General features: G+C 35.2%; 1 protein-coding gene across 1 annotated transcript in view; it reads right to left on the reverse strand.

Moving 5' to 3' along the window:
- Nucleotides 1–19,096, reverse strand: part of stnB (stoned B) — a 23,420-nt gene continuing 4,324 nt past the window's right edge. The window contains exons 2-14 of the mRNA XM_085949250.1: nucleotides 15,532–15,745; nucleotides 11,639–11,829; nucleotides 11,375–11,546; nucleotides 10,465–10,680; nucleotides 9,781–9,925; nucleotides 7,943–8,071; nucleotides 7,378–7,483; nucleotides 5,497–5,665; nucleotides 4,638–4,752; nucleotides 3,087–3,250; nucleotides 2,740–2,894; nucleotides 950–1,160; nucleotides 1–142 (exon numbers count right to left, since the gene is read on the reverse strand). Coding sequence (XP_085805376.1) covers nucleotides 1–142; nucleotides 950–1,160; nucleotides 2,740–2,894; nucleotides 3,087–3,250; nucleotides 4,638–4,752; nucleotides 5,497–5,665; nucleotides 7,378–7,483; nucleotides 7,943–8,071; nucleotides 9,781–9,925; nucleotides 10,465–10,680; nucleotides 11,375–11,546; nucleotides 11,639–11,829; nucleotides 15,532–15,745 — 2,129 coding nt within the window. The remainder of the gene's footprint in view (nucleotides 143–949; nucleotides 1,161–2,739; nucleotides 2,895–3,086; nucleotides 3,251–4,637; nucleotides 4,753–5,496; nucleotides 5,666–7,377; nucleotides 7,484–7,942; nucleotides 8,072–9,780; nucleotides 9,926–10,464; nucleotides 10,681–11,374; nucleotides 11,547–11,638; nucleotides 11,830–15,531; nucleotides 15,746–19,096) is intronic.

Here is a 19,096-nt window from a genome sequence, read left to right on the forward strand (position 1 = left end):
TTAATCAGATTCGGAATCAGAGCTGGGGGGCGCGGGGGCTGGTGCCACCTCTTCTTTGACGGGCTCCTCTCTGATTGGCTTAGAGATTGTGGCGGCGGAGTACGCGTTTGGTCCATCTCCCTGCGTGTGCTCGATCCCGACTCTGAAAACAATCCCGTTTCATTTACACAATTTAAAATCGAACTCCTCCTCGTATATCAGAATATCACTATAATATGTCGGAATGAGTTTTGGTCTCAAATCCATTTCCTGCAGGCAATTTTGCGTTACGCGGCTAAAGTGCGAATCAAATTATGGTGCGTGTCGCTGACTATCACGTGACGTCACGGTAAACTGCCGCTATGGGGACAAAATGTGTAATGTCTTTTTTCTTGGTATTTAAAATGTTATCAGATTAATGCACCCATCCCGTAGCACATTTGAACCTTTAAACTAACATTGTCAGTTGGCAAAATCTGCCGAAATCACCAGAACACTAATGTGGTCACCTCACGTTGAACTGCGCTGCATCGACACCTGCTTGACTCAATGAACGTTTTTATCATCTTCTACAAGCCTACGCTCTTTGACTGTCATATCAAAATCACGTTTTTTTTGTTTTTAGCGGTTGGCACTATGTATTTTCAATAAGAATGTTGTCTATTATGTATGGTTTGCAGGTTGGGTTCTGTTCAAAATATTATCTATGAACGTCATGTCGCAAGTAATTTCAACGTACGCACACGCTGTTAAAATGAATTGAAATTAGCATAAATGATTATTAATAATTCAAATTACTAATACATTATAGTTAGCACTCTTTATCAGTGAATTCACAGAGATGGTGATCGTTCAAAATATTCTGCAAAATAATGAGACCATAGACTAAATTTGTTAGTAGGCGACATGCACCTCAATTTGATCAGAACTCAAAGAGGTTTCACTTGAATTAAATAAAATAACGACTCACTTGTACTCGTGCCTAGCGAGATATCTGACGTACTTCTCGGGAGGTTCGTCAGAATCGTGGTTCTGCATGCTGACGCTTCTGACGGTGGTATGTGACGCCTGCGTCGCCGGCATCGTGAACTCCACGTAGCACCACTCCGCCAGCTTATCCGGGATCTGGTCGTAGCTCGTCAGCGCCATGCGGCACACCAGATTGTGAGTCGTATATGCACCTGTACGTTACGAATGAATCCATTACACAAGAGTTTGGAATATAACAGCAATAAGTCTTAGAGCATGGCCCCCCACATCCTGAAGCGGGCCCTTAGGCCACGATATTTGGTGGCCACCCAACCTATCACTACGGTTAAGGGCAGTGTAATGCTCTACTGTAGTATTTCCCAAATGATATTCCGCTGAATTCCCGGGTTCCGTGCATTTTTAGCGATTTTTGGTATTTAAAAAAAATTCCGCGTGAATTATCGGTAGATATTGTCACGTTGTGGATATCCACTCATACCTATATTCAAAGTAGGTAAATTCTGACCGATAGAAGAGGATGCAAGATTGCTTGTCTTTCACACAAACTCCCACTCTGCGGCCGGAGCTGATCCCACTTTTTTACTTTGGCGGCAAGGAGGGATGGATCTCCATCGATCTCGATCACTTTTACCCTGACGTCTCAACTGGATGGATTTTTCCCTTCCCTTGTGGAGGCCATGCTTATGATCTTCAGTATAATTTTGCAATGTTTTTCATATGGTATACTAATTGATAGTCAAGTAGTTTTCCTTCCTCGTGTATAAGATTTGTATATATTTTATAGATATCTGCTGAGATTTATATTCGATTCTACGTTTTTGAGATGTGGTGCCGGCGACAACTTTACTGCTGGGGGTGTCTTGGATGGAACACTCAGACAATGGTTTGATACTGTACGATCTCCACACCAGCGAGTAATGTTTTGATGCGCGTTACACGTGTTTTACTGTGGCCAAGAAAGGGTCGAAAGATTACTTGTTTTGAGAAATATGATGAGGTGAATTGACCAAGTGAAGTAATTCGTTGAAAAACTGATAGCATCTATCATACGGCTTGCAGAGGATGAGGAAATGTGGAGAAGTTTTTTACAGAGTTCCGCAGTACCTGTTATAGAGTGATCGAAAAAAAAAAGATTTCATTTATGAATTTGATTCCGTCGATTGTGTAAAAAAAAATATTTTTCTTTCGAACATGTCCGATACTAATAAGATCATTATGGGCCTCCACAGAGTGAAGGTTTGTATTAACAGATTTTGTTTTTACGAGAAATTGATGTCAGCCACTTGCTCAACTTATTAGGTCCATACTCAGACTCATACACAAATTAAAAAAACATATGTGTACTTGCCAGACCCAGGATACACTATATGCCGTGGGTGGGGTTAAAAATTTAATGAACTGTGATCGAGTCTTTTTGTTGTATTCGATATAGTTTGTTGCTGAAGACCCACCATTCTTCCTTCTATGCTCTGGAATTATTGTATTATAAGTATGTATTTAAAATGTAATGCTATCACATGGGCAATGGAAATGCTTCTTCTTCTCTTAAGGTAAGATCTAGTTACCCCATGACTTGTTGATGTGAGTTTAAACGTAGATTTGTGTCTCCGGGAAACAGATGGCTGTATCAATATTGGGAATAAATACGTTTGTGACAGACAATTATTAATTTCTGATATATTCAGTCAGGATGTACAGTCTTCGAACGTTTGCAATAATTATGATATTTATTAAAAACAAAAATAATTAGGTCCGATGAAATAAGGTTACCTTGTCCTTCTTTCGGTAACCTGGACATTCTCCAGACGATAGACCTATGTTGGTGCTCGTATTTAGCTTGGCCTGACGTCACTTCAATCAAGGACTCCTGAAGAGTATCCACGGCTCCCAGGAACCTTTCGATGCCCTTTATTTTTCCCGTCCGTCTAAAAGACAAAAAAATATAAATACATACATATAATTAAGCACTACGTAATCAGTTGAAATAAATAGGGTATTTTTTAGACAGTTTAGAAAAAAAATAACGTCGAAAAAGAACGTTTTAATATTTTTCATTTATAAAATGTATCAGGAATTTACAGAAAAGAGAAGAAACAATTAATTGAATAATGAATTACCTATGGGCAGACTTGACGCTACCGTATCGGAAGTGTTTTTCCACCCTAAAGAGGTAGATCCAGCACTCCGGGATGGGGAACCTGATCATCACATCTTCGCAAGGAACCTGGCCGAGAGATCTGGAGGTGAACCCTGGAACCAGCGCGTCCGCACGAAGCTCCACCTAAACAAGAATGATATTATTATTTTACTTGTTTTTATTTTTCAATTCGCATTATAATCCAGCGTTAATCTTTGCACAAGAGCTTTATACGGATATTGGTTAAAGACAAATTCATTAAAATTCACTCTTATGATGGCAGAGTGGAGGTTTGTATTAACAGATTTTGTTTTTACGAGAAATGGATGTCAGCCACTTGCTGAACCTATTAGGGTCCATACTCTGACTCATACACAAATTGAAAAACAATATGTGCACTTTCCAGACCCAGGATTTGAACCTGGGACCCACTGCGTTATAGGCCGACGCTTAAGCCGACAATTAGAGTGTCAAAAAATAGATATCATAAAGTCGCATCGGTAGAGCCTCAATCCACCACAATGCGTTTTCATAATGGCAAAAAGTTCTGTAGAAAAGGCATAGATAGTGGTTTTAACAACATGGTCAATGGTTTGGTTTTATCTACTCTCACATGAAGAAGAGAGATTCGAAGACTAAGGTGTATTTGCGGGAGAGTTGGACTCATATGTAGACCAACTTCTATATCAAGTCTTCCACGTTACGGCACTGCATGCGCTGACACTGTTACGTCACGTGCTCTTTGTGTGCTGCGTGATACTCTATCTCTGGCACTAGTAAGATGAATTAAAAGTTTTCTCTACTGTTTTTCATCCTCACAATATATCATTCTTCTTCGTCGTGTTGGCTCTTCAATAACTACAATGTGCAACACCATTTTCTCGGCTTGTAGGATCTCATCGAAATTGCAGCTTACTGGGCAAGCCTTCCATGAAAATAGGTGCTCACTGCTTTACATTTCACCGCACTAGTCATCGGAGAATCCCCACTTCACCATGTTGTCTTGGGTGGGCCCTTCCATGATTCTGTCTGTTTAGGGCTTTCCATGTACGGTACCCGAGACTGACTCCGGGTGGGAGATGCTCTGCTGGCTTTACCCAATCTTCGAGACCCTCAGAGGCTAGGTTCGCCTCCCATGCAGATAGTCTATCTTATTCGGGTGGGACGGTCACAATACATTCGAAATAATTCTCTTTGTCTACTTACGTAAATGTTTAAGTATTTTAATATTAATAAGAACTTCACGCGATTTCGAACACAAACTGATTTATGTGTGTGCGCGGGAATGTAGTAGTGGTGAAAATAAGTAAATGCGGTGGAGGGTTTTAGTTCCAGAAATGACCGTAGTGTTATGAAAGTCGCACTGTAGGCTCTAGGATCAGTTAAGAGTTCTTCGCCCCAGATGCTTACCATTTATAGCGGTAGGCTTTTACGACAAATGGTTAATAGTCATTCGCCGACTCTCCGTCACTCCTTGATTGTTGGTGTTCATAAAAAATAAATGAAAATCTAGGTAATTGAGATTTCTTACTTTATTTCCTGTAACACACATGACGGCCTTCAGTTGAAGTGGCAGTTCTCTGTTTTTGGGAGGCCTTATTCTGAACCTCATCAGTTCGATATAACATGCATCTGGTGGTTTAAATCTGAAAAGAGAAAATATAAATTATTATCTAAGGGTTCATACGAACTTGTTGTTATGATGACGACGATTCCAGAATATTTTATATTTTTTATTCTTTGCCTCGTAAGCACTGAAACATGGCAACATAAACAAGGTGGTGGCCAATTTCGATGATATATTAATGCACGTATAGTATATATAGGTACTGTTATTCGCGAATAATATTTGTAAATTAATCTAGTAGGCATTTATTTGATAGCAAATATTATGCAATATTACATTATATAAATTTAGTTTTTAGACGAAAACGTATAGCCATCGACTAAGTATTAATGTTGGTTTGTTTTATAATAGTAGTGTGATTGTAATACTAATGCAAGGCACTTGTGCTGGCAAATAATGCGCTAAGTACAGTGCCACCTATTTGAGAAATGACTTACAACTGATATCTTGCAATAGTGAACTATTTTTTGGTTTAAGTTAAAATTTTTTCCTCTTTTTAATGCTACGGAGTCAAAATACAGTAGCGTAGTAACAGTAAAGAAGTAGTGCAGTAGTAGCAGTGAAACAATCAGAGAAACAGTGTAAGATTGAGTAAATCACAAAGATGTATTGTGACATCACCGGAAGATGAATATGGTGATTAAGAGAATTGCTATATAATTGATTATATTTGGACTTGATTTTTATGTTATATTAAAATAAAATTGTTAAAATAACAATATTATTATTAAGAAAAATATTAACCTAATAAATAAACAAATACCTAATGATTCTTGTCCTCGTGTACTCCTCGGGTTGGACGCACGAGTGGAACTCCACTCCCTCCAGCCGGATCCACTCTTCAGTCGCCACGGGAATGATGTCATGCCGACCGACTACTTCTTTACCCTGTCTCCACATGTCGTTCACTCCAAGCTCTACGTCGGGCATACCTAAAATCAAGCGCCATAATACTTATAAAATATGTAATAATTTCTCATTATATTTTCCTCTCAGATTTTTGGCTACTAAGGTGTTAAATATGTAATTGGATTTTTGTTGATTATTACAATTTGATTATTATCCATTTTTTCAGATATATCTATTGTATACATTTATAATAGTATTAAGTCAGTTGACAAAAATAGAAAATAGTTGAATGCTTCATGTAAGAATTTGTTAATTTGAAAACATCTCATGCATATACACACTAGAAAAAATCGTTTTGTAGAAAAAATACGACACCCGACGGGACTTGAACCTGTATCTAATGGATTCGCGCCAGTATGTTTTACCAATTAAACTATGGGCGCCTAAGATAATTACGACGATTTTAACTAGTAGTTGTTACATGAAATGCTTATCGAATTGCGTTATAAGGTTGGCTATCGGTTTTTTTCTAGTGTGTATGTATATGCATGAGATGTTTTCAAATTATGAATATTCACTATATAGAATGTTACATTTTGAAATCTTGTGTCATTCGTTGAATAAAAGAAATAGTTTATTAAATAAGAATTTGTTATTCATTTTTTTAATGTATAACAATGGGTTGCATATTTTATCAAATAGTATGGACTATCACTATAACAAGAAGGAACTGTATGAATTTCGATCATTGCAGTATTTGTTATCAAACATTAATATTTTGTACTTTGACACATAGAAGGCGACATGCTTCTATGTGTCAAAGTAAAAAATATTATTTAATATAATAAAGTAATTAACAGATAATTTAACATATTATCTATATATTTATGAAGGAACTATCCAGAACTCCAGAGGAGATGTGTGGATAACGTCAAGAGAGACGTAGAGAGGCTGAGTGTAACTGACTGGAGAGGGAAAGCTCGGGATAGACATATATGGAGGACGATTGTTCAGTCGGCCATGGACGTGAATGATTTGTATTGCCAGATTAGGTAAGTAAGGAAGTATTATCTATACATATTCTAATTGATTTGAGTTTTGTCCTATTCCATTTAAGTATTTTTTTGCGACCCTGGTTTCGCCGTTCGGCATCTTCAGGCACAATGTACACTCAAAAATTGCAAATACAGTTAATTATTGTTTACTTTGTTTACGATATTATATACAGATACCATTAGGCAAAACCCGGGTCGCAAAAAATGACTCAAATGGAATGGTACAAAACTCAAATCAATTATAATTTAAATCCAAAATCCATTAATTACCCTCGGTCGATAATATTAATTATCTGTATATTTTTAGCTTATTGTATGCACATATTATAATATACGAGATCTTTGTTTGTTCATATAATTAATAGTGATAGCTCCAGACCTTATCATGGTACTGATTTTTGGTACTGATACTTATAATGATTTGTAGAATAAAGTGAGTCTAAAGTTGTGATGACATTTTTGGGTTTTGTAACAGATGCGAACGATAACAGTGTAAAGTTTGTTATAATCGACTCGGAAGTGCAAAACTTGCAAATAATTTAAAAATTAATTCTAGTACTTAGGTAGTCCTTTTCTCTATGTTCATTTTCAAATATAACTCTTTATCTATTGTTGGTGGTGGATGTATCTTGAATTTACTATAAAGTCAGGCGAGAAAACGGTAAATAGTAAAAGTAGTTAGATATATAATTAGGCAATAAATAATTATGTAAATATTAAAAGGTTTATCATTTACCTACCTGATAGGAATCCCAAAAAGAACAGTCGAACTCTGGCAATCTGTTTCAATATGTGACCCTCTGCATCTTGTTCCACGTAAAGTTCATCAACTGCCGTTATTTGAACCTGAAAATCAAACATTTATAAATGTAGATGATCTAAGAGAACTCGATAACTAGACTGCGGCTACTATATCGAGACCATCGCGGTCGTTTCTGGAACTAAAACCGTTGCAATACCGCCATCATGCAAAAAGCGCGTGGCGTAATACTGTAATCGCAAACAACGCCATAACATAAATGTCAATATATAGAATGTGCACAATAGCATAGCGTTTCATATCTGGAGAGTCATAAACTATATTCCAATCATACTAGATCATAATAACCCATTACTTGGAAATAATTACCTTAAACGGAAGAATTCGTGTATGCGTAGTGCTAGTGTCCAATAATAACATCAACATTCGTACACGTTGTTCTTAAGCCGCCATCTTGGAAAATGGCGTACGATTTTTAGTTTTTCAACCATATCTCATTAAAATATCAAAATATCAAAAAAATTACAAGATTTAAAAATACTCACTTCTTCCAGTTTGTAGTGTAATGCCCTGTCTCTGTGAGCATTCAGTCTGAAGAGAGCTTCTTCGATGCACATTGAAAATTGTTTCATATCCTCGAACGTTGTGGAGCCGATTTTGAACAGTTGAGAAATCTATATTTAAAAAAATCTTATATGAGTATGCATAATATTATGTTACACTTTGGTTTAAAACAAAAAGAAGCCAATTTGCTGATTCAGTAAAATATATAGATAAATGATGATTCCGTTATTGAAACCCGTATCTGGCAAATTCACATGTTGTTATCTAATAGATTAATAGGCTAACTAACATCAACTTCTCCTAAAAACAAAAAAAATGTTAATTCAACATCCACTCTGTGGAGACCCATAATATTATGATATTCTTAGGATCTAACATGGTAAAAAAAAAAATGTTGAACAACACACACCGAGCTGCGCAAATTGTCAATTCGATGATCTGACAGAAAAAAAATCATAGAATTTTATTTGATGATCTATAATATATAAAATTTGTCATTATAACATTCGAATATAATCCAATACATCCTCACATATCATAATCCCTTGATATGGTACATATTTCATAACGAATTTGGTTTTAAAAAATTTAGACATTTTACGCTACAAGGTTGTACTTGAAAAAAAGGCAACTGTTAGGTAAACTATTAAATTAAACAATACAATTTTCAGCAGTCATAGACATATCTACCAGTATTAATTTAGAACATACATTAAATAATAATACTCGTATATTGATATCGAAACAAAGTTCTTGTTAAGGGGGGACATGCTCAGCGTAGGTCAAAATGAAGCTTTTGTTCTATTTTCAAAGCATGATCCTGGACATAACTTAAACGTTGTAGATAATCTATTTATATAATTTTGAAGCCTTATTATTCTTTATATTTATTTTATACATTTGATGACTCCATAAAGTATTTTTATTACATAAAATAGTATTATTTTAAACCTCTCGCTCTAATGTTTTAGAATATAGTCATATTTCAGTACATAACTGTGCAGTGGTGTTAAGATTTTTTAGGTTTATTAATTTTTAAACGCATTTATAAAACTATCAGTATAATTTATGTTGACATTATTATAGTGAAATATTTACGATAAAAAAATATATTGATAATCTTTGTGATACCAAATTTGACAAGTATTAGGCATTTTATTATTCAAAAAATGGGCAAGATTAACAGATTTGAAGATAATTCTAAAGATACTACTTATAAGCTATGTCTTTGACCATTCAAGTGTGATAAACATATTACGAATAATGATTGTTTTATAATAATTATTGACCTAAAAATAAGGTAGTGTTTTTTTGAAATACGCCATTTCTTTTGGCATTCCCCAGTGGTTAAGCTACAACATACGGCCGTAGCCATAAATTGACAAACTATAATTGAAGTAGGGAGTAAAATTATGTTAACGCGCGTGTTTGAACATTTACCGTTTAAAAAAAATCGGTTAGGTATGCAGTCATCAAATGTTTAAAATAAATATAAAGGATAATAAGGCTTCAAAATTATATAAATAGATTATCTACAACGTTTAAGGTATGTCCAGTATCATGCTTTGAAAATAGAAAAAAAAGCTCCATTTTGAGCCACGCTGAGCACGTCCGCCCTCAATACTATATTTTTTGAGTGATTGATGTTGACAGTTGTTTCTCGAAACATCGTTTGATTTATATACCTACTTAACGTATAATGCAGTCTAATTATAAAAATACCCAAAGATTTTGAAAGTAAATGTAGAAGCGATCAACATTACCTGTTGTATTATATTTTCAATACAATTGATTACTAATTGAATTTTGTCTTATTTACCTGAGGAGCGTGCTCGACCGGCAGGCCCAGCTTCTTGAGATCACTTCCAAACTCTTTGACTCCTTGGTAATCACCCTGAATGGCATAGGCTGCGAACTGACTCAGTTTATTTGTGATTCGTTCAGCTTTCGTCACCTGACCCGGTCTGGAAAATTCAAATAAATATAATTTATAATACCAAACTAGCATTATTGATTAAATAATGCCTTGTTCAACTTGGCGATATCATCTGGAGAAGAGGAATGAGCGGATAAGGAAGCAGACAAGGGTTTGCGATGTTATAGAGTTTTTTAAAAGCCTTAAATGGTGGAGATGGGCTGGACACATAGCTCGAAGAAGAGACAATCGTTGGACAAATCTAGTCATCCAGTGGTATCCAAGAAGTACAAAACGTCTGCAAGGTAGACCTAGAGGCCGCTGGATCGATGAAATGATAATGTGCTGCGGAAGTACGTGACAGCGCAATGCACAGGACCGAGAGAAGTGGAAGCAGTTTGAAGAGGCCTTCATCCAGCAGTGGATAGATTCAGGCAGATGATGATGATGATATTTAGATTCTCGTTTCCATTTGTATGAGTCCTGTTTTATTCGTCATTAAAATTTATATTTATTTTTAATCTCGATGTCCAAATCCAAAGGAAATTGGAAATATTACGACCAAACTGAAATGTTTTATCTTCATACCTGACTCCTGGCCTCTCCTTGTAGAAGACGTACTGCAGTTTGATGGTGAATATCTTGCCATACTGATCGTATTGCTGTGCAGCGATGTCAGAGACGGAATAGCACGCTTGAAGAGGAAGCTCCTGGAATGGCTCCTTGTCGTTTTGAGAGTTGTAGAGTTGTACAACGGGATTGTCGCCCTGGTATGCCAGCTTTACGAAGATCTTCTTCCAGAACCTGAAAATGGCAAATTTGATTAATGAAATATTCCTAAAATAATAATTAATGATACTACAACCGGTAACAATATCTAGGAATTGAACATTCTCAGTGATAAATCGTTGTTTAATAATCCACAAAATCAGGAAACGTTGCCCTAAAGCTACTCGTAAAATATTAATAATATATTTGAGGAACTGAGGATTGAAGGAATATAAGTTCGCTGGCGAATAAGTAAATCGACTTCAAAATAAAAGATATAATAATTGTAAAGTCTACATAATTGTTTTGATATGCTGTAAATGCGGTCTTATTATCAATTAAAAGATATTGTTATTTCTTCAGGTTTAGTAATGATATGTTAAATGTTTGAAAACGAACAAGCGCACATTTTAGTTAATAACATTTTATACACACAAGTCTATGGAATGTAATCCTATGTTAGGAATTAAATGCTTATAACTTTCACACAAATCACATTTATAAATATTCATATGTGGTGATGTGAAAACTGCTCTAAACCAATATTTTACTTATGTCACATTCACTCCTTTAATCTTCAGCACCTGAATAATCATGTCTAATTTCACTATTAACAGCATAATACGTAAAACTTTTTCCAAGAAGTGTTAGAAGTGTTATCGTGTACAACTTGTGTGTGTACAATTTTCAATTTTGATTGTGAAGAAAAAGAAATACGAGAGATTCCAACCTCTGTCCTGTAATTTTTTTCTTGTTGGGCTGCCTCAGCTGGACCTCCCATCCTGTACCTTCGTAATGAATCCTGGGGAAGTCTTCTAGAGGCTGTGACGTATCTTCATCGAAGAGTGGTGTAGGAGGCGTCTCTTGGGAATCGGTTCGCTTCATGCCAGATTCATCGCCTTCTGATTTGCAAAAAAAAATCGTATAATTAATTTTAGACATCAAAATTTTAAAAGTAATCACATAGATGTGATACGTATCACTTTTAACTAACCTTGATCACCCATCTCCTGTTGTTTTCCGAAGGCAGCCTCAGCAAATTCGGCACTCTTGTCGAAGGGATTGAGCCTCGGCGACGAGTCCTGCGCGTGGGGTTGAGCTGGACTCCGCGCGGGAGGCGGCGCCAGGACAGGAACTGTGCCTCCAAAGGAAGAGGCGTCGAACGGAACATCACCTTCGCGGGGCCTAAGAAGAAGATTTCAATTTTAAAAAAAATTAAGTATAATCTAATATTTTACCTATTGAAGTGTAGTATCTTGAGTAGTTAAGTGTTTTTCATCCTTAAAACATGGCTTGCCGATCGGACTCAACCTACTTTTAGATGTGTCATGAGATACTATACACCCTGTATAATTAATTTGTGGTTATACATTTCTCGGTACCCTCCATTGTCGCTACATACGGCTCCAAAGACCGTTTATATTATACCTAATGCCTTTTAAAAATCGTTTTTTGATAAAGCTAATATGGATGTACCTACATACATAATTTGAAAACATCTCAGATATATATCGTGGGGTTTTTTATAATCATTAATAACCATATCCTTGCTTTTTCGTACAAGATGTTTGTTAGTGATTTTGAACAATCACAAACACACGGGCTTTGAGAAAATCACATAAATTCTGTGTCCTCATCGGGGGTCCAACCTAGAACTCTCGGGTGGAAGGCCAGCGCATTACGCATTGCACCACGAGAGCCGCCTATATATATCGTGGGGTTGCTGCCAAGAGTTGGTAAGTCTCTAAATAATGTTATGGAGTAATAGCAGATTGAAAGTTTGACATGCCTTCTAAAATCAGGGATAATGGTAATAATTTATTTATGCTTTATGTGCATGTTCTATATATCGGATGACCTTGATTTTTTTCCTAGTATACATATATATATATATACACGTCATAATCCGTTATTACCTCTACGTACATAAATTATTGCCAGCAACACCGCGATATAAACCTACTAGAAAAAAGTAAGTAAGAGAATATAACGTCCGATCCTCTGGATTGGGTGCCAATTATTGGTAAAATATATTGGTTATATGGGTTCAAGTCCCGTCGGGCGTCGTATTTTTTTCAAAGATTTTTGTAGTAGATATATCTTAAATGTTTTCAATTAATGATGTGAAGCGCCTACTTTCAACAGCCCCTACAACGATTTTAGGTAGTTTTGAGAAAAATGAGAAAAAAGCATATCTATTAAATCTGTGAACTTTATGTATTTATTTTTTATTTGGTTACATTCTAAAGAGTATTTTGGCTTTCCATTTTATGTGTATTTGAAAAGCACAGCCAACCATTTTAGCGGGTTTTGAAATTTACCGTAATTTTTGATCATACATATTGACGGTTTTTGGCGTTTTTTTAAGTTCAATTTTATATAATAATATTTATAGTGAGGGTATGGGTTTACGTAGGGTGTTGATTTATACTTTTCACTTATTAAAAACACTGATTCAGGGACATTAAGTTACGTAAGTATATTTCGCTTGACAAGTAACAATTAATTATTAACAACATTTTTTGTAAACGCACGACTTGGCGCGAAAAAAAGGTAGCAAATCGTATTTAGAGACGATGTTCAAGGCTCAAGGGTGGTAACCGACTGACCGTACCTGCCCTCGACCCTTCGTCCGCCCAGAAACAGATAACGGTAACTTTCTTTTTCTTTGTTTAGCTGTGCGTGCACCCTGGTCTAGCTTTGACTCATTTACAGTTACAACAATATCATTATATTCCCAACTCTGTCGATTGGAGGATTTTTGATGGGGGATTTAGGTATTATGATAATATAATAAATATTATTTGGTATCAATAGGTAACAAAAATATCCATCTAAATATATATCTTACTCAAAAATTTTCAAAAACCGTTTTGCTCAATATCAAGAATAATTCACAAATCTTGTCAATTATTCGTTAAAAAAAAAAGTTTATTTATATGGACGTGTTGAAGGTTTTGAAGGCTTAATTTAAGTTTTATTTTAAGTATTTTAAGTATCTCTGTAAATTGTAGTAGCATAATATCCTTTCTCAGTGTAATCCTTGAATTTGTATTGAGTTGCATTGATCATAAGAGATGCGCTTGCAGGAGTCTCAATTACAGGCATGCACATAGACCTAGGCTTCAGTGTTTCCCCTTCGACTGGACTGTATATAAATAACCATCATTAAAACCACGATAGTAAAGTATGCTTGCAGCAGATAGGGTGGAGTGGAAACTTATCCAGGAGGTGGTCAAAATCCAGACTCAGTTGTAGCGGTGATGATGAATTAATATACATATATATTATCAATATCGTCAGCCATATTGATAGCTAGGCACCCCGACAAACCCGCCCGGACATTGCCGTCAAACCAAATCCGCCTAAACAAAACCGCCCGCAAAAATACAAAAATATATAAAACAAGTTATTTTTGGTTTCTCGAATTTCGTATCGATAGAAATTTACATACTTACGACAATCAGTGTAATTTGTTTAAGAAGACCAATTTCAAAGTGTAAAAATATCCAATAAAACGAAAAACTGCAAGAGTTAATGCATTTGTATAGTATCTACCTAGTATTTCTAATTTAGAATATTTAAGAAGTTAATATACAACATTGAAATTTAATTTATATAATTTATATTTTTTTATTTAATGTTTGAGACTTTCACGGTAGTTTTTTTTATCGTAATAGATTTTTAAGTTTCCACCGCATGTAGGTACTTCTTCCTTCTTCCTTCCTCTCTTAATAGCATCTGCAACGAGACCGAAACGTCGAGGAAAGAAGGAAGAAGTACATGCGGTGGAAACCCAAAAATCTATTAGGTACGATATATTTTTTTCATATCTTTTTTCGTATGTTTTTTTATTTGTGTATCTAAAATATAATATTATGTAAAAATAAAAATTGTCTCCTTTCTAAATTGTTTTGGCGGCAATGTCTGGGCGGCAATGTCCGGGCGGTTTGGGTTCGGGCGGTTTTATCATGACCCCTGATAGCTCGCATTGTGAAAATTGAAATAACTGATTAAATTATTTCGTTCTTTGTATACAGGAAGTTCTGTACAGAAATTGTTTAATTATATTATATGTATTTCAAGAAATGTTTGAAAAATCTACACAAATAAGTCGCTCTCGGAATTACATACATCTTTGGAGTGATAGCGTTTAAGAAAGAAATGACAATCAAATCTCCATTTAAAGAGAAACTAAAAGACGAAGTTTTGTAGAAGAAGGAAGACATGATAATCCAGTCAGATAAGTGCGAAACAGTGACTGACAAAATTAAGATAATGCTCAGTGTCAAGTGTGAAATAAAGCCTTTGACAGCGAGAGGCTCATAAACTTTGTAAACTCCTTATTTTACTTGCTACTAATGAAGATAAATAATATCAGTAATGTAATGTAGGTAGATATATCATGCTTTTATCGCTCGTTAAAAACGTGAATACTACAACGAATATGATGATTTCATTTCGCACCATAGCTAAAATATAAAACTATATATTACAATTTAATCTTAGAAGAAAATACACCGGATTCCATCGGTTTCAATAGACTAACTTTCGTTTGTTGTATGATTCGTTATAAACGAACAAATTGATTATACAGAATATTTTTATCAACTAAATATCAAAAATGCAGCGTCACAGTATAGTTAACGTGAAACACTATAAATAATTCAAAATATTATGTTCATGAAACCCTTATTCTGTCAGATAGAGTCGTAGAGTTTATTTGTACACATACTAATTGATTGTGAATGATAAAAAATTCAATCTCGAAGGTTTCGGGATTATGTTTGCTATTCCCGGGATTCATAGGTATCGAAAATTGCCCGGGATCGCGTGATTGGATTCCCTACTCGTAGCTATACACAAGTGAAATCCATTGGCACTTACTTGATGAAGACATTGAAGTTGCCTTCCTCGGACTCCGCGGAATCGTTTCTGCCGAAAGGCGCAGGGGTCCCCGAGGGCACGGGCGGCGGCTGGCTGAGCGTCAGGAACGAGTCGAAGTTATCCTCGCCTCCGAAGCCATCACCGCCTCCGGTACTAGCGGCGCTGTCACCGAATGCCGAAGCGGCCGACACACCAGCTGATGCGTTGCCCCAAGCTGGTGAAAACATTTAAATATTTATATATACCACGTTGCATAGTACAGTCCTGGCAAGTGCCCAATGTAGAGCGAAGGTGAGCACTTTCGCTTTCTGATTAATGGGTTAAAAGGTTGTTTTTAATTCAATACGTGCGTTAAGATCCAAGGAAATTACAGAATAGATTTAACAAAAGACTAACAATGCATTTGTAAAAAAAAATCTCGTTTCACTCGTTATATCTAATCTGCGTCTAAATAATGCATTTTTTTTTAAATTGTTGTTTTTTTTTCAACCATGTACGATCCTAATATGATCATATGGGCCTCCACAGAGTGGAAGTTTGTAGTAACAAATTTTGTTTTTACGAGAAATGGATGTCAACCACTTGCTCAACCTATTTGGTCCATACTCAGACTCATGCACAAATTGAAAAACAATATATTGTGTACTTGCCAGACGTTATAGGCCGACGCTTAAGCCGCGCGGCCATAGTGGGTTGTTGTATCACTTGGATATTATATTATTTATACTTCTACAATTACTATTATACGTACAAATTTTATGGTATTATAGAAGATATTGTCTGATTCAAAATACACAGTATATTGACGAGTAAAGTTGTGATTATATTGAGGTGCATGTCGCGTACTGTCACGCTGTCACGGCGACAAATTTAGTCTATGGTTTCGTCATTTTGCAGAATATTTTGAACGAACACGATCTTTATAAATTAAATGATGGAGTAACCTAGTAACGAATATCTGTAAATTCAATAACATTTTGAACGGAACCCAACCCGCAGACCATAGATAATAGACAACATTCTTATAGAAAATACATAGTGCCAACCGCTAAAAACAAAAAACACGCGATTTTGACATGATTCTAAAATGTGTAGGCACGTAGAAAATGATAAAAAAAACGTTCATTGAGTCATGCAAATGTCGATGTACAATGCAAGGTGACTTCATTGTTGTTCTGTTGATTTTGACAGATTTTTCTAACTGACAATGTTCGTTTAAAGGTTCAGAATATGCTACGGGATGGGAGCATCAGTCTGATAACATTTTAAACACCAAGAAAAACGACATTACACACTTTTTTCCTGTAGCGGCAGTTTACGGTGACCTCATGTGATAGTACGCGACATGCACCTCAATATATTTCGCGCTTATTTCACCTTACATTTTATACAAAAAAAACAAATAAGTACTGGTCAAAGAAGATTTGTGCATTAACACATATATTGTGAACGTGTTTCATTTATTAAACTTTATCAATAGTAATCGCCGATACGCAGCGCAGTCTCACAGGGGATGACGAAAGACACCCGTTATATGGACCCAAGTTCAAGGTAGAGATATTATATCAGAACCGTCTGCGGTGGAAAAATGAATCAGTTGAGACACGAGCTATTGGGCCACACTGCCTTCCCAATGGTGTCAGAGGAGAAGGATTTATGCAGTACAAGGTGGTTTTGAAGACGATACACCGCAAACAGACTACAATAACCAGAGCCAAAGATAATAATATAATCTCGCCAGAAACACAACATTAGTAAGAAGCATTTATCTCTTTACTGCTTGCACGTAGTTCATTAAAGCCAAAATCAAAAAAGATGGTAGTGATAAAAACATATACAATAATATGTACACCGCAGAATAAAAACACTGGAGAAATGCCAAAAAAGCTCGTGAAAAAATCAATGCAGTACAGACGAAATATTATTGTAAAAATCAAAAAAAATACAGTTAGGTATTATAAATGTAATATTTTACGCCAAACTAAACCAGAGTTTCTTTTCATACGAATCCATCTACTCATAAACAAACGGCAATTATTTCAAGTTGCTAAAAACCTTGAAGCGCGAAAAACCTTTACTTTGAAAATTAATATAATGATGCCGGTAATAAAAGCTGTCTGCTCAGTCGATAATAAAAATAAGTTCATTATAAGTTTGGAAAGTTTTTTTACTAAGGTTTGGTGAAATAGATACTTTGAAACGATCACTTCAATTTATGTTGGATATATAAGAACTTTACATCGCATGTACAATTTATTAATTAGGATATCTAGGATATATTGTAAAGTACGAGTATAAACATGTATTTTATATTATTGAATTGCATAATGTCTAATTAAAACAAATTTTAATTTAAATGATCATTAAATTGTGTAAAAACTATATAGGTACTTCGTATCCCAAATAAAATCTTGTGAATTATTCGTTGAATAAAAAAAAATAGTTAATTAAAAATTATTAGCAAGTTACAACCAAAAATCTTGTAGTAATCCGTGACGTCGGTTAGTAATTAAAGTAATACCTACTTTGATTTAAAATACAAAAACCGATCGCCGATGTAGCTCAATTTAGGAAGCGCTTCTGTGAATATGAAAGGACATTAGTTAAAATTTATCGCAACTAAGTATGGCTACTGTAGCATTGTGATTAATGTGCGTGGGCGCGATACCCGAGAGATGCAGGTTCGATTCCTGTGTCTTACTTTTTTCAAAAAAGATTTTTTCTATTGGCTATAATTTATAATATATTTTCACAGAAGTGTTTTCAAAATTATGTATGTTCTTAATATAATATATAGTTTTTTACATCTACGAAATATTGTAAAATACAAACATAATATATTTTATTTGATTTGTGTACCAATCATTTCGCAGAGATATTGAATTGTATTACATATTAGTAAATTATTGTGGTAAGCTGTGTGCTTCGTATCCCAAATAAATATGTTTTTACACAACCTTCTGTAATTCGTGTATTTCGTGTAACACGTAGCGTACTTGTTCTGATTGTTTCCAGAAGGGAAAATAGTTTCTCAAGTAAGTACCTACCTACTCACTTGTTTTCTAAAACTCGACTACTTGCAAAAACTTGTCAGAAAAGCGCCGTTTCATTGAGGTGAGTGTATACGAGAAAAGTGGGTTGACGTAAAAGGAAATTAATGAACGTGATATAAGCAATTTGCTGGAAAAATATTATTTGAAAAACAAAACTTTTATTAGATTTATTTCAAAGAAAATTAAACGGATTTCCACTTGCCTTTCTTAAAGGAAGCCCCAACAGTTACCTGCTAACTATTACGTAATGATCAAGATGTTTGAATTTTTCTTCAATGTTTGTTATAAAGATTTTTTTTTCCGACCATGTCCGATCCTAATATGATCATATGGGCCTCCACAGTGTAGAGGTTTGTATTAACAGATATTTGTTTTTTTACGAGAAATGGATGTCAGCCACTTGCTCAACCTATTAGGCCCATATCCTGACACACACAAATTGAAAAACAATATGTGTACTTGCCAGCCCCAGGGTTCGAACATGGGACCCACGGCGTTATAGTCCAACGCTT

The sequence above is a fragment of the Rhyacophila brunnea genome, unplaced genomic scaffold (genome assembly GCF_057557595.1).
Source record: "Rhyacophila brunnea isolate RB1 unplaced genomic scaffold, BYU_Rbru_1.0 scaffold_21, whole genome shotgun sequence".
Taxonomy (NCBI): Eukaryota; Metazoa; Arthropoda; class Insecta; order Trichoptera; family Rhyacophilidae; genus Rhyacophila; species Rhyacophila brunnea.